Source organism: Pelodiscus sinensis, chromosome 27 (genome assembly GCF_049634645.1).
Source record: "Pelodiscus sinensis isolate JC-2024 chromosome 27, ASM4963464v1, whole genome shotgun sequence".
In the NCBI taxonomy this organism is placed as follows: domain Eukaryota; kingdom Metazoa; phylum Chordata; order Testudines; family Trionychidae; genus Pelodiscus; species Pelodiscus sinensis.
In genome coordinates this window covers 17750129-17774477 of record NC_134737.1, presented here as the reverse complement: position 1 = coordinate 17774477, position 24349 = coordinate 17750129, and the positions used below count along the sequence as shown (strand labels likewise).

Here is a 24349-nt window from a genome sequence, read left to right as displayed (position 1 = left end):
CTAGGCGGGTGGGGAAGCGCTGGGCTGGGTTCCCCAGGGAGGGGATAGAATCTCCATCCCCAGAGGTTTTTAAGTCCCAGCTGGACACAGCCCTGGCTGGGATGGTTTAATTGGGTTGGTCCTGCTCTGGGCAGGGGGTTGAGCTAGATGCCTCCTGAAGTCTTAGAATTCTGATATGTTGCCACCTTCACTATGTGCAGATACTTCTGTAATTAATGTGTGTGTGGGGGGGAAGATTGCTGCTGCTTATGGTATACCCCTCCTCTTGGACTCATTAAAAACTCTCTTTCCCAGGGCTCTCAAAATGCTGCCTTGCCTTTCCTCCAGGCCAGTACTCTTACACAGTGCGCCGAAGCTGCTGGACAACCAGCAGTTGGGCTCATGCCTCTGAAACTAGGGGCCTGACTGCAGTGCAAATGGAGATGGAAAATCGTAGGACACCCAATTTCAAAAGAGCAAGTTGGAAGCAAAACTGAAATCACATTAAATGTCACATTACTCTGTGGCTGGACCTTGAAGAATACTGGGCCATTATCCAGTGTGTCTTTCAAACTATGAATCATCATCTGATGCTTTTAAGTAATTACTGTATATTTCATTTTTAAACTGAAGCAGATGAAGGAAATAGGACCATCACAAATTCTGAATAGACACCGGATCTGATCATCAGCTCTTGCAAATTAACAAAGCAGTCAGTGGAACTATATTCCAGCTCAGTATCTAGTCCATAAAACTGAAATACAGTCTTATATGTTTTTGGGCTCCTTCACCCTTCTCCAAACCCAATAAAATAGCTCCAAAGGGATAGATTCTTGAGTAACTCTTAATACGTTTCTGACACACCAGATTTACCTTAATGCATGTGTTTCTATGTGTCTCTCATGCACCCCTGTATATATTAATCTGTTGTGAGCCTGTCTCGCCTATACCCTGGAATACTTATATCTGTATAAGCCTATCTGCCCTATGACTGTGCAATTAATTATATGTAGGCCTGTCTCTGATACACATCTAAAGATAATTTTGAGATCTTAATTTCCATAGACAGACACTTTGTCAGATTTACACTTCCAGTATACACTTCTGATCACTCCTGGGCCCCCACTAACACATTAGGGGGCATGGATCAGCCAGTGCTCACCTTACTCTTCCTGTTGATACCCAGCCCACACTGGGGAAGCTAATGATCCAACCATCAGACCAAATGTGGTGCAGAACTCTGGTCACTTGCCACCTAACGCATGTTGTACATACGCTAAGAAGACTAAGACATTGGGGTTATTAACTCCCAGCCATTTGAAATCCAGCCCCTGGTTGAGGAATGCCGGTTGTGGGATACCAGCTCCTTTGAAAAGAGCTCGATAAAGATGGGGAGAGACGCCATCCAGTGGACTGTTAGGAAAAAAAGTCTCCTTCCAGTTCCACCTCTGGTTTGTACTGAGCTCAGCAAGGGAGCCATTTTATCTCCATGGATACGTGACACATGGATTGATGGATGTTTCAGCTAAAAACACAGTAAGTGACATCAGACTTGCTGCTCTGGAAAGCAGAACGGGATATTTCAGACTTTTTAGGACTAATTGGATAGAAATTCTGCTTTAGCAAATTAATTCTCTTTCTTTCTCCTGGGGATTATGAAAACGTTGCCTTTCCCTTGTTGTAACACACTTTGTTTGCCTGTTTGTACAACATCAGGTTGATCTGTGAAACAAAACTGCTCAGTTTCACTCTCGGTCTCTGGTCAGTTTCACTTTCTGCTTCTCCTGATTAACACTTTGCTGTAGCATGCAGATTCCCAGCACTGGGTGGGACCAGGATATTTTAAAATGACCAGTCTATTTCCTTTAACTATTATGAGCATTTCATTTGGCTAGAGGGTCTAGAGGCCAAAACAGGGAGTCAGAAGATTTGAGTTCTAACCCTGAGTTTGCCATAGACTTGCTCTGTGATCTCTAGCAAATTATTTCTCCGCTTAGTACCTCACTTTTCATTTCTGTAAAACAGGAGACACAATAGTAGGTCCACCCCCTCAGCAAGGGCAGGGAGATGAAAAACACTGTCTTTAAGTATTATTAAGGTGCTTTATCACCATTCATTAAGGCTTGTAATATCACAGTGAGATAGGTAAGTGCTATCAGACCTATTTCTTAAGTGGGTAAACTGAGTTGAGAACTTGTTGAAAAAATGTATATATCTTCCAGGAAGAAAATGCAAAAGAACCTCAAAGCTTTTTTAATGTTTGCACAGTTTTTTTTATTTTTCAACAGAACTAAACATTTTCTTTCTTTCTGCTTGATGAAAAGGCTTCATTGAGCTCTAGAGTTGAGTAGTGTTTGGTCAGATCTTGACTTCGAAGGATCAGTAAACCACACTTGGTTTCCCTTTGGTTCCTTTCCTTTTTCTCTTCCAGTACTATGATAAAAGAAGAGACCCTGCAAAAACTAGCCTGAATCAAGAGTAGGGTGTAATTTAAACCCATAAAAAGCAAATACTCTGCAGGTTAAAGCAGAAACATTTCACTTTCACTAAGGCCTTGTCTATACGACACAATTTTGTCAATGAAAGTTACACTGACAGTCAAAAACAGCATAATTCCATCGTCTGTGCATGGTCACACAATGTTCCTGTCGGCAGAGTGCATTCACACTGGTGCATTAGCACTGACAATCAGAGCAGGGCACCGTACTTAGCTATCCCTCTGGGCTTCTCCTGGGTAAGAAAGGGCCTTCGTGGCTTGACTCCCATTGATCTGCTTGGAGCTGCTCTGCATTTCTCCCACCCTATCTGGCTTGTCAGTCACTCCTCAGGGCAGGGACTGAAACCACTGGTGGGAAACAGTGGGTCCCACTTGTCATCCCCGCCCCCATGCTTTATGAAAATCATGCAAAATGGGTCATCATGTGACCTATCATTCAAGGGCCCATGATCCCTTGAATCTGTATCTCCTCTGTGTGTGCATGTATCATTCTTGCATGACAAGTTAGAATAAGAAGGAACCTGTTTTATTAGCTCAGGCATTTCAGGAAAAGCCATTAGTGATACTTTAGGAGCTTAATGGCTCGGTGCGCAAGTCCTGTGAATGGTTTTGTTTTCCCTGGAAGCCCAAACTGTGATTGGACTTACGAAGACATGTGACTAGGCCCTCTGATGCAGGGACCCATTTTGGATCTGCCACTTTTTCCTCTTTTTTCAAGGTGAGATAAATTTGAACTGAGCACAAAGAATTCCTGCCATGGGTAAAGAGGCTGGAAGGGGGAACAAACAAGAGAGAGAGTCTCTAGGCACCAGGAGACCGCTGTTTCGCCATCTAAGATGGCTGCTGGAAACATCTAAGACTGAAGAGAAGGATCGGGCCCAAGCTAGAAGGCTGCCAATCTTGTGAAAGAGATTGGAACAAATGTTCGGGTAAGAATTTGCATGTAACAAGTTTCCTAGTGTATTAGGATTAGAAGGCATGTTTTGATTATTTTGGCTCAGTAACTGATTTATTTTCACTTGCAGTCACTTAAATCCTACCTCTTATACTTAATAACATAAAATGCTTTTGTTTATTATCAAACCCAGTGTAAATCATTATTATGTGGGGGAGGGCAACCACTTCCATTGGTAAAGGGTGAATTTATAAGATGTTATATATAGGGTGTTGCCAACTGCCCTATATAGCTGAGCTCCCCCAGGACTGAGCTGCTTCATGTCTGCTGGGGAGTGGTTACCTCAACTCTGTGCCTTGGCCGGGGGAGACCAGTGCTTTTGGCCTAGGAGCACAGTATGGGGGAGAGCCTCAGAGAGCAGGAAGGCAGGCTCAGTGGCTTGATCAGGACATGGGGTGACAACCCCAAGGAACTCTCTGTGATACTAAAATCATAGAATCCCTGGGGTGGGCAGAGACCTCAGCAGGCATCAGGTCCAGCCCCCTGCCCACAGCAGGGCCAACCCCAACTCAATCATCCTAGCCAGGGCTTTGTCAAGATGGGACTTAACCTCTAGGGATGGAGATTCTACCCCCTCCTTAGGGAACCCAGCCCAGCGCTTCCCCACCCGCCTAGGGAAACAGTGTTTCCTAGAGTCCAGTCCAGACCTCCCCCACTGCAACGTGATCCAACCCCTCACACCACAAATCTCTCACTTTGAAGTTTCTCAATTAAAACCAAAGGCAGCTATTGACCAGATCCCTGTGGGGTTTGCAAAACACAAACACCAGTTCAAAGGGACCTTCCATTTCGAATCAACCCTGTTTGCTTCCCACCCCTAATACCAGACCTAGTCCGGGTTATTGCCGGGTTACAAACCCAAACCCATTCAGTGCCCAGAGGGTCGCATCCCCCGGCCATCAGACTGAGCCCGCAGGGATCAGAGATCACAGGGTCCGCCCGGGCCCGATCCGGAGCTCCCCCAAACCGGCCGGCGGGCCCGATCCGGAGCCCCCCAAACCGGCCGGCGGGCCCGATCCGGAGCTCCCCCAAACCGGCCGGCGGGCCCGATCCGGAGCTCCCCCAAACCGGCCAGCGGGCCGATCCGGAGCCCCCCAAACCGGCCGGCGGGCCCGATCCGGAGCTCCCCCAAACCGGCCAGCGGGCCCGATCCGGAGCTCCCCCAAACCGGCCAGCGGGCCGATCCGGAGCCCCCCAAACCGGCCGGCGGGCCCGATCCGGAGCTCCCCCAAACCGGCCAGCGGGCCCGATCCGGAGCTCCCCCAAACCGGCCGGCGGGCCCGATCCGGAGCTCCCCCAAACCGGCCGGCGGGCCCGATCCGGAGCTCCCCCAAACCGGCCAGCGGGCCGATCCGGAGCCCCCCAAACCGGCCGGCGGGCCCGATCCGGAGCTCCCCCAAACCGGCCAGCGGGCCCGATCCTGAGCTCCCCCAAACCGGCCGGCGGGCCCGATCCGGAGCTCCCCCAAACCGGCCGGCGGGCCCGATCCGGAGCTCCCCCAAACCGGCCGGCGGGCCCGATCCGGAGCTCCCCCAAACCGGCCGGCGGGCCCGATCTAGGGACCCTACCGGGCTCAGCAAAACCACGTGCGCGAACCCTTTGCGGCCCGCCTGCCGGCCTTAGCGTGACTGACTCCTCCAGCAGCCTATCCACGGACCAGCCCTTTCAATCCAATCAGATGTTGCGGAAGATTTCAATCGGCCAATGAGGATCTGGGGGTGGGGCTGGCTGCTGCCCGCGCTTGGATGGGAGAGACGTGGCCTTCATCCAATCAGATCGCTAGGGAAAGCCTTTGGGTGACCAATGAGAGCGACGGGGGCGGGATGACTGTGGCACGCGAGGAATCGTTGATTGACGGAACCCGCATCTAATCAAACGCGAGGGGTTAAGCGCGCTCCGGCCAATAGCAAAAGATGGGGCGGGACGCTGGTGCCGCAAGTAGAACCGTTAGAAATGATAGTCAGCTCCCCCAGTCACAGAAAGGAGACTGTGCCACCTGACCAAGGAAATTACAGCGCGGGGGCAGCGAGACCGCGAGAACCGTTAGGATTGACAGGTTGACTGTCCAATCAGAAAGCAGCGGTTCCGTAGCCGACCAATCAGAGCAGTCGAGGTGGTTCGTCCGTTCCTGAGCCGTGAGCGCGAGGGAATCTGTACGGGAGACAGCCCTCCCTGCCAATCACAACCTCACTCTGCTGCTTGGCGGGCGGGCCTTCCGCTGTCGACGGCCGAAGCCACGGCCTACCGACAGCCTCCCTCTCCAATGAAGGGCGCGGGGGGCGATTTAACTGTCCAATGGGCGAGCGGGGGGCGGGGCTCATTTCCGCGGCGGGTTCCAAGATGGCGGCGGGTGTGTGAGCGCGGCGGTTAGTCAGGCAAGCCGTCCCGCGGGGCCCCGCCGCCATGAAGGGCAAGGAGCGCTCCCCGGCCAAGGCCAAGCGGTCGCGGGGCGGCGGCGAGGACTCGGCCGCCTCCTCCTCCTCGGCGCGGGGCGAGCGGAGCAGCAAGAAGCCCGGCGGCTCCGGCGGCAGCAACGGGGGCAAGGCGGCGGGCGGCTCGGGCGAGGGCAGCAGCCGGCGGGGCCTGCACCTGGACAAGGCCAGCCGGGCCGGCAGCCGCGAGTACGAGGCGGGGGCGGCGCCCAGCTCCGGCCGCCACGGCTACAGCAGCAGCAAGAACGCGGAGTCGTCGCGCAGCAGCGGCAGCCGGGGCGAGTCCCGCGCGCCGCCCGCCCCCGCCTCCGAGTCGGGCGGCGGGAGCGGCGAGTACAAGACGCTGAAGATCAGCGAGCTGGGCTCGGCGCTGAGCGACGAGGCGGTGGAGGACGGGCTCTTCCACGAGTTCAAGCGCTTCGGCGACGTGAGCGTCAAGATCAGCCGCCTCCCGCCGGGCACCGGCGCCAGCGACGAGCGCGTGGCCTTCGTCAATTTCCGCCGGCCGGAGGACGCCCGCGCCGCCAAGCACGCCCGCGGCCGCCTGGTGCTCTACGACCGGCCGCTCAAGATCGAAGCGGTCTACGTCGGGGGCAGCAGCCGGCGGCGCAGCAGCCGCTCCCCGGCCCTGCTGGACAAGGATTCTCATTCGCCCTACGGGGCCGCGGCCGTGGGCGTGGCGGCGGCCGCGGCCGCAGCTGTCAGGCACCCTGCGGCTGGAGCAACCCAGAGGGCGCTGTCGCCGGCGGGTGGAGGAGGGGGCCTGGGCTATCGAGACTACCGGCTGCAGCAACTCGCGCTGGGCCGCCTGCCCCCACCGCCCCCCCTGCCCAGGGAGTTGGAGAGGGAACGGGACTATGGGGCTTTTTATGATACCCGCGTGCGGCCGGCCTATGGGTTGGAGCGAGTGGCTGGAGTGGCTGCAGCTGGGGGTTTCCGTGGAGGAGGAGGAGGTGCTGGAGTTGCCGGGGAGGAGGAGATCAGTCCTGAGGATGATCAGAGAGCCAACCGTACTTTGTTCCTGGGCAACCTGGACATCACGGTGAGCGAGTCGGACCTGCGCCGGGCCTTCGACCGCTTCGGGGTCATCACAGAAGTGGATATCAAACGTCCAGGTCGTGGCCAGACCAGTACCTATGGCTTCCTCAAATTTGAGAACCTGGACATGGCGCACCGTGCCAAGCTAGCCATGTCTGGAAAGGTGCTGCTACGTAACCCTATCAAAATTGGTTATGGCAAAGCCACCCCTACCACCAGGCTTTGGGTGGGTGGCCTTGGGCCCTGGGTGCCACTGGCTGCCCTGGCACGGGAGTTTGACCGTTTTGGCACCATTCGCACTATTGATTATCGTAAAGGTGATTCATGGGCATACATCCAATATGAGAGCCTGGACGCAGCACAGGCTGCTTGTGCCCACATGCGTGGCTTCCCCTTGGGTGGGCCAGACCGCCGCCTACGTGTGGACTTTGCTGACACGGAGCATCGCTACCAGCAACCCTACCTGCAGCCACTGACCCTACCACCACCTGCCCACTATGAGCTAGTTGCAGAGGCAGCTGCTTTTGGGGCTCACCGTGGGGCTCCCCCAGACCCACTTCGGGGGGCCCGTGACAGGACACCACCACTGCTCTATAGAGACCGCGACAGAGATCTCTATCCTGAGGCGGAATGGGTGCCACCGCCACCTCCTGTACGGGACAGGAGCAATCGAGCCGCTGCCTACGACCCACTGGAAAGTCTGGAGCGCCGGCGGGATGGCTGGTCCTTGGAGCGGGACCGAGGGGAAAGGGAACTGGGTGGCGGCAGCAGCAGCAGTAGAGACCAACCCAGGAAGCGAAGATTGGCAGAGGATGGTGGCCGGCACTTAGACCGCTCTCCAGATAGTGAGCGTTCATCTGCGTCCCGTAAGCGACATTGTTTGGCCACAGCCTCCCCCCCAGACCGCAGTCCTGATCTTGGTGGGAGCAGGGAACGCTACACTAGTGACACAGAACGCTCATCCTCCCGTTTGCTCCTGTTGGATCGGCCATCACCTATCCGGGAGCCACGCAGGGGCAGTCTTGAAAGAGGTCTGAGTGAAAAGCGTGACCGCAAAAACTCTGCTGAAAGAGAGCGGAAACACCGCACCTCCACAGCAGCTGTTGCCCAGGAATGTAAAAGCCCAGCCAAAAAGGATGAGCGTACCACGGAAGGTGGCAGTGGTGGAGGATCCCGGCTCAAACCTCCGCCCCAGAAGCAGCAGCAGCAAGATGGAACATCGCAGGCTGCTGGGGCCCCCAAACTATGCCTGGCTTGGCAGGGCATGCTCCTCCTGAAGAATAGTAACTTCCCGTCCAACATGCACCTTCTTCAGGGGGATCTCAGTGTAGCCAGCAGCCTCCTGGTAGAGGGAGCAACTGGTGGCAAAGTGGCTCAGCTCAAGATCACCCAACGTCTCCGCCTGGACCAGCCCAAGCTGGATGAGGTCACGCGCCGTATCAAAGTGGCAGGGCCCAATGGTTATGCCATTCTCTTGGCTGTGCCTGGCACCTCGGACAACCGCTCCTCATCTGGAGCCACTGAGGCTGCCACCACCTCCACACAGAGGCCACTCAGGAACCTCGTGTCCTATCTAAAGCAAAAGCAGGCTGCCGGAGTGATCAGCCTCCCTGTGGGGGGCAACAAAGACAAGGAGAACAGCGGGGTCCTGCACGCCTTTCCACCCTGCGACTTCTCCCAGCAGTTTCTGGACTCCACAGCCAAGGCCCTGGCCAAATCAGAGGACGACTATTTAGTCATGATCATTGTCCGTGGTGCATCCTAAAGCTCTTGTGTTTTCTGTACCCAAACCTGCCTGTTCCTCCTCCACACAGCCCCTCTGCCGTGTGCCAGGTGCTATGGGATACAGCCTTAGCCAGCCTCACAATTATTTTTAATTAGATCTTTATATGTAGCCAGTATTCCCTGCCTTTTTTTTTTTTTTTTTTTTTTTTGTAATTACATTTTTCTGTAGTTAGAAGCCAGGAAGGTTTAGCTGTTAGCCTGAATTAGGATATTTTGAGGATCCCTTCTCAGCAAGCGTAAGCAGGAAAGGTAAGCCTGCTTCAACTAAAAAATAGAAAACAGAATTCCACCTTTTTTTAATTTTTAACTTTGTTCTTTTTAGTTTTGACCATTTTTTTTAAGCAGGTTTAAAAATTCCTCTAGAATTACAGAACTAGAAGACCAAATTTAAAGCACTAAGTAATTTAAATAGAAAATCGGATAGCGGACTGGCCTTGACTCGTTTTGAATCTCTGAAATTCTGTGAAGGTCTGATACCAGTGCCCCAAAGTTAAATAAACCCTTTATCAGGAATCTGAATGGTTTAACTTTGAGTTGACTGGCTCAAGGTTGAGTTCTTTTAGGGGACTAACATCTCATCTTGTGGTACACTGTAGCTTGAACATTGAATTCCTTAATAGGTATTAATTTGATTTCAGTCAGTCCACACACATGCATGCCCAGAAGGTGTGCTTTTAACAGGTGTGTTCTTCCTGTTCTAAGTTCCATTGTATCCCATATATGCACTTTGGATTTGCAGCAGTAACAACATTTTGGTAAATAGGTGAGGACTTTGTTACAAACCTTGAATGTCTTGTACTTACTCTAGTATGCAAGTAACAAGTAGGTGCTTTATGAACAGCTGATCATTTGGTGGGTTTTTGGTTTTTACTGCCTTTTTCAGAGTTGCAGGTACAGTGGATTCTGCAATGCAGACTCCAAACAATACACTTCAGACAGGGCTTTTAATTCTTTGAAAATTCTCATCACCCTTTTATCTCTTTATTAATAGAAAGAAACTGCTGTCTGTCTTCTGCAGATTTTTTTTTAGGTATAGAACAGCGGGCATTATATGAGGTTTCATAGTCATTGGGACAATAATGTTTTTTAGCATCTTGGCAGACTATTAACAGTACTGCAAAATGTTGAAAAAGCAGATCACCTTGTTCAGCAAACCTACTTCATTTAATTTTTTTCTCTGTATACTTTTGTCCTTTATCATGATAAAACCTAGAAAAAGCATATCAGAAACATTTTAAAGCCTTCACTTTTGCTAGTCCCCAAATGAAGTGTAAATCTGAATATATTACACTGTAAACCTCTTTGTAGAAACATCATCATCTTGCACTTGGGTCTGTCTTGCCTCATTTTAAAGGATTGTTTTTTGAAATGTGGCGCTGTAAAAATGATACTGCCTTACTCAGATCGTAGGGTGTATTCATTGGTCACTACCAACTAAAACTGTTCTTGCTACTCCTTGCTTTTTTATAAACTATAATTAGAAACCTCACTTAATACTCTTAATGTTTAGTGAGTAAAATCCAGGACTTCTGGATTGTCCTTCAGCATGAACGTAATAGGCTTACAGAAGGCAGAATACAGCTGTTTGTCTTGCTATTAACAATGAGAATTGTGGGATTTTTTTGGAAATGGCAGCGATTACATAAGGGAAGCGCCATATGTTATATGTAATACAGCATATTCATGCTTGTGACACAATGTTTTGTTTTAGTGGGTGTGTCTGTTGCATCTTACGTAATTCATCAAGATGCTATGTTGCCCATTTTCATTATTTTAAGCATTTGTTGCATTTCTGCATTGTATTTGATGCAGGAGGAAGTTAAATCACTGGGCTAATTACTCTTAATTGTTTAAAGACCACCCTTCTAACTTTACCCCTGGGAATTAAAAAATGTAAAATACTAGCACTAAGTTGTTTGTGTTCAACCTTTAAACTTCCCAAAAACCATGTTTGTTATTGTAATATGCAATAGACACCTGTTTTATTTTTTTAAAAAAGAAACCAACAAAACTTGAGGTCAAAGTACATTTATCGCAAAGCTGACAACTAATACTTAGGGAAATTCTCCTTGGAAAGAGCATTCTAGATGTCCTTTCATTTTCCCATGACAGTTAAGCAGTTGTTTGTTATCTCTGGCTTTTATGAGTCTGAGATGTGCTGTATTGAAAACTAACATGGAATAGATAAGACTGTACTTCAAACTCCAAGTTTCTTGGTTTCTTATTTAATGAGGTATATGCTTCTGTTAAACCTGGTTTATTTGCTATTGCTGTTCTGCAAACAAGGATTTTAATATCCTTTAAGGGTATGTAAAGTGAAAACAACTTAGCAACATTTTCACACTGCACTTAGTCACAGGCTGCATCAATTCTAACACCACTCTTTTGGCTGTATTTTCCCTTTTACTACAGAAGTGCACAGCATTGGAGTAACTGTCCACTTAAACCTCCTTTGCCAGGGTTGGCTGCTAACAGAATCCATAATGTAATGCTACTTCTGTTTAGAGCTAAACAGGTTTAGCAGAGTTTCATTATCTGGTTATATCTGTCATTATGGGGCTGTAGTAAGAGCTCAATATCTCTTCTAACGCTGTGTGCAGCTGATGTTCCTGTATTTCATTAGTTATGATGTACTGAATTAGCGTGGAAATGGATGTCCCTTTCCTGAATCATCATTTCAAAGTGTGCTTTGGGGAAAGAACCTCAAGTGACTCATACTTTTGTTAATATTTTAGATTTTTACAAATTGCAAACTTTACACAACTCCCTTGGCTGCTAGCCAATGGTTTTGTTTGCTTGGATTTAGTGTACAGTCTGCTGTTTGTTGCCACTGCGATGTGACAGCTACCTCAAATTATTGTAAGGTATTGCTGTGATTTAGACAGCAATATCACCCTTGGATGGATCACAGAGGGGAGATGAGAAGTCCAGGAAACACAGGCAAATTTCAACTTTTTAAAGATGAGTTCTCAGTTAGATGTCCCTTCAACCACTATTGGCAAGAAGATATTTTGGAAGCCTCCTATGGAGAGCAGAGAAGAGAGAACACGGCTTCCCTGAAAAGCTTAAAGAATCAGCCAGATGATGATAGCTGTGTGTAGGGCCCTGAGTATTAGTAGGGGTGGGAAGTGGAGAACAAAATGTTGGGGTAAGGATATAAAGACTTCTGAGGATTTGGGAGAAGGCTGCTTGGGACATCCTTTCCTAATTCCATTAAAACAGTGTTGACAGCAGTGCTTAGCTGGAGCCTGCCAAGAGCCTGATGTAAAAAGAAACCAGACTTGAAAAAAATAATTGACAAGTAACTAAATATTTGGGATTCTTTCCCCACCTCCCATTCTTAATGACTTTCTACAAATAAAAACCAAGGACAGCTACTTCAATGAATCATTAAACTTGATATAAAAGTAGTCTTTGCATAAGGCGTAAGCATAGCAAACAATATTTTGAAAATGTTAAGTGGATTATTTAATTTCATTCAGTCCTAATTGTATGAAAATGGATTAGAAATACTACTTAACAGTAACAAGTTTTGTTTAGTAGGGACATCCTTGATTTGACCTCTTTGCTACAGTAATGGAGTTGCATCCTGCTGTTGGAATTTGTACAGCAAAATGAGAAGATATCAACATGTATCACTACATTTCGTATGTTTGAGAAGTTGCCTTCAGGAAATGTTCTTTGAGGAAAATCAAGTGAATTATGAACTATTCAGTTGGTTTTCCTCATGGCTGATTTTTGACATGTTCTGTTACCTGGTTTAAAAAAAACCACCTGTTTATCTTCAATCCTGTATACCTTCAAATCTGTGAACAGAGTTTAACAGCAGTTCAAAAACCCTGCACTACTTGTTATGCATTTATATATAGAAAGTGACTTCATTTCAAGGTTTTGTGCCGGTGGGTGGTATTGGTGCTTTTCAAAGTCTAAGTAGAATACTTAGAGAGGCCTTGTAGTTCTTTATGTTCATCTGTGTAGTGTGGGGAGGGGAAAACCTGTTGTTATTCAGTACAAATGTTTACCTTTTCTTTCCTCCTGCAAGCAAGGCTGACCAACTGTGGAAGATGACATGGGATTCCAAGCTCTAATGGACCTTTGCGAAGAGAAGTTGTGGCTTGTGTGGAATTTACATGGGCCTCTTGATGGAAGAAAGCTTATCTGTTTAGTATTTGTGCATTTTACTAAAATGGCAGCTTTAAAAAAAAAAAAAGTTGTGTATCTGCTATTGTGATGCCAATGCCCGTGTTTTAAGTGGAAAAATGACCTCTTTGCTTTGTGCTGTGTACACAAGATTTCTGGAAAAGTAAAGGAATACCCTTTTTATGGCTCTCACAGCTTAAAAGTAGCTGTCACACAAACATGCGCTCACAGTTGAGCTGATTTTGTTTCATTCTAAATAAATTGTTTCTTTTGAGGAAAATGTTTTTCTGCTTGGAAGTGAATTGACGACAAACCTTTGACCCCTTTGTTTGCAGCGGAGGGGTACCTGCTGCTGCTGCTGCTGCTGCTCAGTTGTTGATCTGATAGCTGTGGGTCTTGAGCAAGAAGCAGGGAGACCATCACTTTCAATTTGACCAGCCTGTTGTATCAGATCTGAAGAATCTAGTTCATTGTGTTGCTGTGGCACCTCCCTTTGATTGCAGTGATGGGGGTCATTTGCTGCTAACACCTCATCTTTACCAGTGCTGATGCGCGCATGCAAGAAGCAGGGAAAGCACCATAAAAGCCTCAGAACAGTGTGCAAGTCTGGGGCTTCGCTGGTTTGAAGAGCTGGAGTTCCTGAATTTTAAGTTTCTGATTTATTTTGTTGACCTAACTTGTTTGGCTTTAATTTTCATTTTTTTTAATTTGAAGAAAGTTTGAAATTGCATTGAATCTTGCACGCAAACCTTTGCACCAAATTGCGAAAAGAAAAGTCTCATTAAAAAGTGTTAAATGATGTTAATAAAAACCTTCCTTGACACACGTTGAGGAGCTCCTCCATCTCCAGGGGCTTTTCACCAGAGTGATGCAGTGATGGGTTTAGTTCTGAATGGATGAAGAATTCCCGAGAGCTAGAGTTTAATTAAAACGTTTGCATTGGTATCAGTGCCTTATTGTGGGCCGTTTTGAAGCAAATGTTCCACACGCCTTGGATGTGCATGCACCCTGATCGTTTCATAGGTACGACTGCACATTTGCTTGCAGTCACATCAGTTTGTAGTACAGATTGTGAGAGGAAAAAATGGAGGCACCTTTGAAAAAATGGTATGCTGTAGTTCCTGATTATCCTGTACGGGGGCTCCTGAGCTTTGGAAGGCTGTTCCAGTACAGGAGTACAACTCCGTTTGCTGCAGGAAACTTCGAGGCATTTGACAACACCAGAGCTCAAGAGGGAGCTAACACTGCTGCATCGTTGGCTTCAGAAACCTCGTGTTATGTTTGCCTGTCTGTTAGAATAACTAGTCGCTGTCTGACATGCAGATGAAGACACCTTGAGATGCGAGCTTGCTCTGGTTGCCTTGAAATGAGTAATCTACTGTGGATAAAGAACCCTAGTGCTGTCCTGTATCCATGCAGGATGATTGCTAGGCAGCAGGTGCTTATCAACAAAGGATGCCACAATTTTGTTCTTCAAGGTGTCCGTTCCCGTGGCAAACAGCTGTGTAAATCCCTTATAAACAGGTAAGAGGGTTTGAAGAGGTCAAAATGAATTGTGATTTATAGAGAAAAGGTTTTGGGGTTTGTGGCTTTTTTGTTTGTTTGGGTTTTTTTTTGTTCTTTATCCTCCACCCTTGAGCCATACCTACTAATTTTACTAACACATTCACTCTAGGTCGAAGCCATGACCAACAGTCTTTAGGGACTGATCTGTATTCTTCAGTGCCACTCAATGTTACTTTTCAGTTTTGTCTTAGGGGTTCATGATAAAGGATCTAAAGCACTTCTAGCAACTGGGATTTTAAGACACTGTCCCCATGAATAGTACCTCAGGTTTTCTGGCAACCCAGTGCCTAAGTTTTCTTCCACACCAGCATATTTTTACAGTGCAAAAATAAAACCTGTGGCAACAGGTCTGAGCCCAGGTCTATGGATGGGCTTTTGCTACAGGTTAAAAGTAGCAGTGTTGCTCTTCTATTTAGCCTAGAGATTGGGTTTTGAAACCTGGTGGGGGTGATGGGTTTCAGAGCCAGAGTGGAGATGTCTGTGCTGCTATTTAGCCCTGTAATGCAAACTCAGGTCTGTAGACCCAAACTCAGACTTGCTATTATCTTTTTTGCAGCCTAGACATATCCTTTACCTAATGCTTGAGTGAAAACACTAACTTAACCCTACTTAGAGTGTTTGTGCATGTGTGGAGCTAGTGCTAGGCGTAAATAGATTAAGCAAATGCTTGGGGGCGCCTCCCAATTAGTGTTATGAGGGGCTGGGAAATATTTCTGCTTCGTGCCCTCAATGGACTAACATTGGCATGGGGGGGGGTGTTAGTGTGTATGGGCATTCTGAGGATTTGCCAATGATTCAACAAAGCTGCTCATCCATCAATGGTACAGTATGCTGATATAAGTGTAGGATTAAGCTGTATAACACAAAAGGTTCTAGAACAAAAGTGTGGATAGGTGATGACTGCCATTTCAGATGCAGTTTTTCTAGTTTTCCAATACAAGTTTGTATTCATCCTAGTTGGCATTAAGATTTTACTCAATGTTTCTTCTCCTACCTTGCCCAGATATGCCATCTAAATTTTAAATGTTACCATTTTAATTCTGTTTTACAAATGGGTTAGGGTTGATTGATCATCTTCTACATTGGTATGGTTGGGTTGTCAATCACGGCTAAGATGTGAGGGAGGTTTATTTCTATAGTCCAAATAATTGGGACATCTTTAGGAAGATGGATAATGGAGACAGGTAATCTGGGTGGGTGCATCTGCGATCTGGTATTTACTATCTCATTTTCATACCCTTTTGATGTAAGAAGACGGAACTTCAACTTGCTGCCAACGCAATGTGGTGTCCCTGGGGACTAATCCATAAGAGATCCCTCTAGCTATATTCAACATTGTGTGAATCTCCTTAATTAAGGATTATTTCTACTCTCTCTGTATTACTAGATACACACGCCACAATGATTTTCATTACTGTTGGCATGTAGTGCAGGGTGATTCTCTAATGGCTGTTCTGTAATAGTGAGTTATTTCTTCACAGGATTGTTCAGCCCCTCTGGATTGGTTAGAGGGACGCCTTAACGTGCCAGGTAACTGCACACTTTTGTTAAAATTAATCATTTTAAAGGCTGACCAGTGCATTGAATTAATTTGGCTAGCGGGACTTCAGGAAAACCAAGTTCAATGGGAAAATGGATTTATAAGATGAAGTGTTTAACTACACTGTGGTGGAAACTGATTCTAACCAAATAAGAGGGGAATTGGTTAGTTGAATTTACACCCATGTTTCTTTGGAACTGTGCCCTTTATCTGCTGCAGCTACGTTGTAAGTAACTTTAAAAAAAGTAAATGTATTTACAATCTGCTCTTAGACTGGACCTATTCACTGCTTATGTTCACAGTAAGGTTTGCGTACTATACAACTAACATTTTATTTCAAAATGGCAAGGAATTAGTTATTAGCAAGAGACTACCGGGGGAGCTGTGAGAGACAATATGTGCAGTAGTTTTCAGAGCGTGAATAGTTTGGACAGGTACTCTGAAAAAAAAGTGGGGAATATTTTGGGCTTAATACTTCAGAATGGAAGGAGTCTGCCAGCCATTCACTCGAGCTGTTGTTGCTAACTTGATAATAGGATACTGTCCAGTCCTCACTCCAGTAAACCATAAAGCAGTAGAGGACATAGCTCAACTTGAGTTTGAGCATACAGGACTTTTTCCATTGACTTTTTAAATGGAAGTTTGGGCCCTCTATGAGGGATTTGAATTATTGGGATATTAATGCCATCGTGATTAAGCCAGGGCATCTCAAACAGGAATGGAGCACTAATTATTTGGAAAACAGTTGTGATTTCTTTCACTGGCTAGTCCTTGTACTGCCCAGAGTGGAGTGCTTGCCCAGGTCATGTTGTATTTCCATCCCAAAAGCCAAAGAATCAGTTATTTATATTAGTTTTATGTGCTGAAGATCAGTATTCAGATTTTAACTTCAATTGAGAGTTGCTGCTTTCTCAGTGTGATTCTTTTACTATGTGATGATGACTAAAGTATCTAGCATATTGACAGCATTATCTAAATCCATGGTGTCCAACACACTAGCCACTGTAGTGGCTACTGCTTCAGAACAGGTTGGACACAATGGATCTAAATTAAAATACTAAGATACATGTGCTGTCCTGTTGAGGGCAGTATCTCTGCAGTATGTGACAATGTCTAGTCTCGGAGGCAACCTTGCATTGGTTGTTTCCTTGTGGCTTCTGCAAGGTGCAACAAATGAGCTTTTAGGTATTTCATGTTTAGATTGCACTTTCTTTCTAATCTGCAGGCCCCGCACTTGAATCACATTAAACCTAGACAGAACTACCATAAATTGTTCTGCTTCTTGACCAGATTTAGGGGGCTGGGTGGACCTCAAGGGTGTAAAAATCTATCCGTCCATGGGCGACTGCTTCCAGGAGCCACAGTAAAGATCTGGATAAGAGTCCTAAAGTGCTAGCGAAGCCCACATCTATGGGCTATCTTTCATTCAGTGCTATAAATCCTGTGTCAATCTTGGTGTAGAAGGAATTGAAATAAAGTTTCCTAAATGATTATCACTCTGTTAGGGTTGAGGCATGTCCGTGGGGCACTGTAAGGAAGCGAAAGTTTCCTGAACCGTCGTCATTGCACATGAATGAAAGACTTCATTCTCCCTGGCTATCAATTCCATATCTATTCATCAGTGCTAAAATTCATGTGAAATGAGAATGGATGGATCCTCATAGAATCATAGACGGGGCCTCGAGTTCATTTATTCCCGTTCCCTATACTCATGGCAGGACTAAGTATTATCTAGACCATTCCTGTGTTTGTCTAACCTGCTCTTAAATCTCCAGGGGTGGAGATTCCACAACACAGGCATGTTTCCTAACTGTCAGATATTTCTCAATAAATGCCTTTGGTATTTTCTCATTTCAAACAACTAGACTGAAGAGATTGCTGTAACTAGGTAGTGTGAAAACTACCCTGACTGTACTATGCTGTTTCCACATATAGCCTTTATAGATATAGATCTTACACACACACTAGGGATGTAAGTGTGGGACCATCTAAACAGCAGCTTATTGGTTTCTGTTGTGGTTACACAGGCTCTGCAGTATAAAGCTTATACTGCAGAGGCCGCAGTGCAGCTGGCTCCCTGGGAGCAGGGATGGCTGCTGGAGCTTTATACTACATAGCACATATAACCACTAGAACTTTCACAGTTACATTTTAAAGGGTTTTTTTACATCCCTAACACACACAGTTAATTCTAAAATGTTCACATATTTACTGAACTCTAGCATCTAAAACTAGATCCTCTAGATCTATGGAGATTTTCCCAGTTTCAGCTGTTCTTTGCACACAGCTTTATCTCATTGCCTCAGTGGGCTGGATAGATTTCATGGGGTGGGGAGGAAACGAGGGAGGGAGGAAGGAAAAGGGGTGTGTGTGCCTCTCGGTGACACTGGGAAGGAGCTGCTGTTGAGTAATAGACACTATTTTTGTCTCTCTTAATCCAGGCTGTGATCCTAGTTCCTGCTAGCCTAGATGTAAAAATAATCTAGGACTGTGATCCTCTGATTCAGAAGCCAAATTACAGATCAGCATTACCCAAAAGAGCCATAGTAGTGTGAATTCCTTCTTATGACAGGAAAGATGTGTGTATAGTTCTCACAGCAAATTTTACCAAGTAGAGTTGGTTGTTAATATAGTACAATGGTTCTCAAATTTTTTGGCCCACAGCCCACCCTACTTAAGGCAGACCTTTCCTTGGACCAACCATCCATGGTGGCAAAATGGGTGCAGGAAGGGGTGGGGCTGCAGGGTCTGGCTGGGAGGTAGAGGGAAGGAGCAAGCTGCAGGGTTGGGATCTGGCCGGGAGATAGAGTTCAGGAGTGGGTGGAGGGGCCTGGGGGAGAGGGTGCAAGAGCAGGGTAGGGTGTGGGGTCCTGGCAGGAGGGGTGCGGAGGTGCAGGGTGTTTACCTGGCTGTGTACCTCCAACTGCTCCCATTGGCTGTCATTCCAGGAAAGCTTCCAGGCAAATGGTTGCTTGTGCTGCTAATCCACGGTCAGGGGGAAGAGGGAATGGTAAGCTGGCGCTGGTACTCCAGCCTCGCAGGGAAGGAGGCAGGGCTGGAGTGCCAGTGCAGGCTTCCCAATGTGGGGATGGGGAGGTAAGCCCTGAGCTTGCGGTCCCCCTCCAAGATGGTCACGGACCATACTGAGTGCCACTGACCTAGTAAAAGCACCCGGATTAGTTGATAATCAGTGTTTTAATATGTGCTGCAGAGAATTGTAGAAGATGCATTGAAAATCCACTTGTGGCTTGCAACCCACGAATATTACTTGTCATGGGTTAACATTTTTCAAAGTATCTAAAATGATTTAGGAGGTGACCTCAATTTCAAGTTATGTAGGGACTTTGGCTCCTGAGTCACTTGGATATTTTCAAAACTTTGCCCATAGATTAGACAGATTTTTTTTTTGTCTTCTACACGTTGCACCAATAATGCTCCAACTAGTTCAGAATAATTTTAAAGGGACAAATGTCATCCCTATAATTTAACCTCAGAATTATACCTAGGGAAATGGAGGCACAGAGGTGATGTAACTTGCCTTGACATCCATTCCTGTGCTCAAACTGCTTGGCCATGCTGCCTTTAACTTTTTAAATATTAATGGTTTTCATTCTTCAGTCATCTTTGGAAATTATCACTTAAGCCTTGTCTACACATGGAGATTGACTGGTATAAGCTGTTCCAAAATAGTTCCCCATATGGACAGTCTTCCAGAGAAAGTCAGTTGATGTTGCAGTAATCACTGTTAATTCCACAATAAATATGCCAGTCCATTTCCCTGTGTAGACAAGACCTAAACATAGCAAGCCAACACTGACAATGTAAGGTCTTAAGTTTGGCTGTTTCATAAACTTTTCTGGTTGAAAAGGTTGCTGTGCAAACTGGAAGGCAGGGATAAGGCTTCTTTTGTGTAGCTTGAAATTGTCTAAAGCTGTATTTTTAAATCTTTGCCTGACTTTTGATGATCCAATATAGGTTTCCACAGGTACGGAAGGAGGAACTGAAAGTCTGCAACTGAGAGCCAGAGTATAACAAACTTACAATGATTTCTGCTTTTGTGGAAACAGGTCTTTGATTTTTTTCATTCGTAAGGTAAGGATTTAAAATACCGTAGAAACTCTTACTTATTTTTGCAAATGTGAGCCCTGTTTCTGTAGAAATAATTGAAGAATACACCAAAATGGGTAGGGTTTTTTTATGGTGGCTGTTCATCATGATGAAGGTTTTACATTTGTTGCTGCATTTTTATCAAAAATCAGCAGTTAGAGTAAGTTCAGTAAAAGGATTTTGTACTGATTTTAAAAAATCCTGTGACACATGAAATTCAACTGTACCTTGCTAGAATCATAGGCCAACATCCTCCTCTGCTGCTGCCTCCTTGCCCTGACCACCCTGAAGGGATTGTCCTGGAGAGAAAATGAGCCTGACCATATTTCCCCCTGACAGCAGCAGCTCTTGTTGCACTGATCTGGGCCTGAGAGTTGTGTGAGCCCAGCCTATACTTACCCAGGCATGGGATTGAGCCAACCTGCTGGTCCGAGTGTTAAATGCACAATACGCGGTGTGAGGGGGGAGTGTTGCGGTTATCTTCTTTATACAGGAGATAAGCAATCACCCCCTACACCAGAAGAGGAGAAGCCCCGTACCCTCAAGACTGGGAGGTCTGCTGCCACCACTGCGAATAGGAAACGTAAGGTAGTGGTGGTCGGAGACTCTCTTCTGAGGGGGACAGAGGTGCCCATATGTCGCCCTGACATTTCATCTCGGGAGGTGTGCGCTCTGTCGGGGGCCCGTATCCGAGATGTTATGGAGGCATTGTCGAGGATTATCCAGCCCTCTGACTACTACCCCATGCTACTCATCCATGTGGGCACTAATGATACTGCGAGGTGTGACACTGAGTGGATCAAGAGTGACTACAGGGCTCTGGGAGTATGAGTGAAGGAGTTTGGAGCGCAGGTGGTATTCTCTTCAATCCTTCCTGTCGAAGGTAGGGGCCCGGGCAGAGACAGGTGCATCCTGGAGGTGAATGCCTGGCTGCGAAGATGGTGTCGCCAGGAGGGCTTTAGCTTCCTCGACCATGGGATGCTATTCCAGGAAGGACTGCTAAGCAGGGATGGTGTCCACCTTTCGAGGAGGGGGAAGACCTTATTTGGATACAGAATGGCTAACCTAGTGAGGAGGGCTTTAAACTAGGTTCGACGGGGACAGGTGAGCAAAGCCCACAGGTAAGTTGAGAACATGGGGACCTGGGAGATGGGCCGGAAATGGGAGGGAGCGTGGGCTACAATGGCAGAGAGAAAGGAGGGTCAGGGCAAAACTGGGAGGCAAGGTCAAATCAGGATCTTAGATGCCTATATACAAATGTGAGAAGTATGGGAAATAAGCAGGAAGAACTGGAAGTGCTAATAAATAAGTACAATTATGACATTGTTGGCATCGCAGAAACTTGGTGGGATAATACACATGATTGGAATGTTTCTATAGAAGGGTACAGCTTGCTCAGGAAGGAGACGGGGAAAAAAGGGAGGAGGTGTTGCCTTATACATTAAAAATTGAACACACTTGGAGTGAGGTGGAGAAGGACATAGGCGACGGAAGTGTTGAGAGTCTCTGAGTTAGGCTAAAAGGGATTAAAAACAAAGGTGATGTCATGCTAGGAGTCTACTACAGGCCACCTACCCAAGTGGAAGAAGTGGATGAGGCTTTTTTTTAAACAACTAACAAAATCATCCAAAGCTCAAGATTTGGTGGTGATGGGAGACTTCAACTATCCAGATATATGTTGGGAAAATAACACTGTGGGGCACAGACTATCCAATAAGTTCTTGGACTGCATTGGAGACAACTTTTTATTTCAGAAGATTGAAAAAGCTACGAGGGGGGGAAGCAGTTCTAGATTTGATCCTAACAAATACAGAGAAACTGGTTGAGAATTTGAAAGTGGAAGGCAGCTTGGGTGAAAGTGATCATGAAATCATAGAGTTCACAATTCTAAGGAAGGGTAGAAGGGAGAACAGCAAAATAGAGACAATGGATTTCAGGAAGGCGGATTTTAGTAAGCTCAGAGAGCTGATAGGTAAGGTCTCATGGGGATCGAGACTGAGGGGGAAAAACAGCTGAGGAGAGTTGGCAGTTTTTCAAAGGGACATTGTTAAGGGCCCAAAAGCAAGCTATTCCGATGTGTTAGAAAGAGAAAACATGGCAAAAGACCACATTGGCTTAACCACGAGATCTTGCATGATCTAAAAATAAAAGTCATATAAAAAATGGAGAGTAGGACAAATTACAAAGGATGAATATAGGCAAACAGCACAGGAATGCAGGGGCAAGATTAGAAAGGCAAAGGCACAGAATGAGCTCAAACTAGCTACAGGAATAAAGGGAAACAAGACGACTTTTTATAAATACATTAGAAGCAAGAGGAAGACCAAGGAGAGGGTAGGCCCACTGGTCAGTGAGGAGGGAGAAACAGTAACAGGAAACTTGGAAATGGCAGAGATGCTCAATGACTTCTTTGTTTCGGTCTTCACTGAGAAATCTGAAGGAACACCTAACATAGTGAATGCCAGTGGGAAAGGGGTAGTTTTAGAAGGTAAAATAAAAAAAAGAACAAGTTGAAAAGCACCTAGAAAAGTTAGATGGACTGCAAGTCACCAGGGCCTGATGAAATGCATCTTAGAATACTGAAGGAGCTAATAGAGGAGGTATCTGAGCCTCTAGCTATCATCTTTGGAAAATCATGGGAGACAGGAGAGATTCCAGAGGACTGGAAAAGGGCAAATATAATGCCCATTTATAAAAAGGGAAATAAGAACAATCCAGGAAACTACAGACCAGTTAGTACAACTTCTGTGGGAAGCAAGTAATTAAGGAAATCATCTGTAAACGCTTGGAAAGTGGCAAGGTGATAGGGAACAACCTGCATGGATTTGTAAAGAACAAATCATGTCAAACCAATCTGATAGCTTTCTTTAATAGGATTACGAGTCTTGTGGGTAAGGGAGAAGCGGTGGATGTGGTATACCTAAACTTTAGTAAGGCGTTTGATACGGTCTTGCATGATATTCTTATCAATAAACTAGGTAAATACAACTTAGATGGGGCTACTATAAGGTAGGTGCATAACTGGCTGGAAAACCATACTCAGAGAGTAGTTATTAATGGTTCACAATCCTGCTGGAAAGGCATAACAAGTGGGGTTCCGCAGGGGTCTGTTTTCGGACCGGCTCTGTTGAATATCTTCAACGATTTAGATATTGGTATAGAAAGTACGCTTATTAAGTTTGCAGATGATACCAAGCTGGGAGGGGTTGCGACTAATCTGGAAGATAGGGTCATAATTCAAAATGACCTGGGCAAATTGGAGAAATGGTCTGAGGTAAATAGGATGAAGTTTAATAAAGACACATGCAAAGTGCTCCACTTAGGAAGGAACAATCAGTTTCATACATACAGAAGGGGAAGCGACTGTCTGGGAAGGAGTACGGCAGAAAGAGATCTAGGGGTTATAGTGGACCACAAGTTGAATGAGTCAGCAGTGTGATGCTGTTGCAAAGAAAGCAAACATGATTCTGGGATGCATTAACAGGTGTGTTGTGAGCAAGACACGAGAAGTCATTCTTCCGCTCTATTCTGCACTGGTTAGGCCTCAGTTGGAGTATTGTGTTCAGTTCTGGGCACCGTATTTCAAGAAAGATGTGGAGAAATTAGGGTCCAGAGAAGAGCAACGACAATGATTAAAGGTCTAGAGAATATGACCTACGAGGGAAGGCAGGAATTAGGTTTGTTTAGTTGAGAAAAGAGAAGATTGAGGGGGGACATGATAGCAGTTTTCAGATATCTAAAAGGGTGTCATAAGGAGGAGGGAGAAAACTTGTTCATCTTGGCCTCTGGGGATAGAACAAGAAGCAATGGGCTTAAACTGCAGCAAGGGAGGTTTAGGTTGGACATTAGGAAAAAGTTCCTAACTGTCAGGATAGTCAAACACTGGAATAAAATGCCCAGGGAGGTTGTGGAATCTCCATCTGTGGAGATATTTATGAGTAGGTTAGATAAATGTCAATAGGGATGGTCTAGACAGTATTTGGTCCTGCCATGAGGACAGAGGACTAGACTCATTGACCTCTCGAGGTCCCTTCCAGTCCTAGTATTCTATGATCTGGCACCATTAACCAATAAGCAATCACTTATCAGTTAAACGGTTAGCCAGCTAGCCGTTAACATCCCTAATCCTTATCAATGTGTTCTTCATCCAGGATAGTTTACTTGGTCCTCAGATTAATAGATATTTGAAAGTTTTCCACCTTGTCCAAGGCAGTTAGCTGTTTTAACACATTTCTAGCTAGTCTAGCGTGCATTGTTATATACAGAATCTCAGGCACGTTAACATTTTGGAATAGATGCTTTTGTCTCAT

The 24349-nt window shown here is 46.2% G+C and overlaps 1 protein-coding gene across 12 annotated transcripts in view; it reads left to right on the top strand.

Annotated features, from left to right (window-relative positions):
- The first annotated feature begins 5596 nt into the window (after positions 1-5596).
- RBM15 (RNA binding motif protein 15) overlaps positions 5597-24349 on the top strand; it is a 42784-nt gene continuing 24031 nt past the window's right edge. For 5 of the 12 annotated variants that reach the window (XM_075910255.1, XM_075910261.1, XM_075910257.1 and 2 more), the window contains exon 1: positions 5597-24349. This exon is cut by the window's right edge. In XM_075910255.1, the coding sequence (XP_075766370.1) occupies positions 5835-8666 (2832 nt within the window). In that variant the 5' untranslated portion in view covers positions 5597-5834 and the 3' untranslated portion in view covers positions 8667-24349. The other 7 variants (XM_075910258.1, XM_075910256.1, XM_075910250.1 and 4 more) reach the window with 7 other exon arrangements.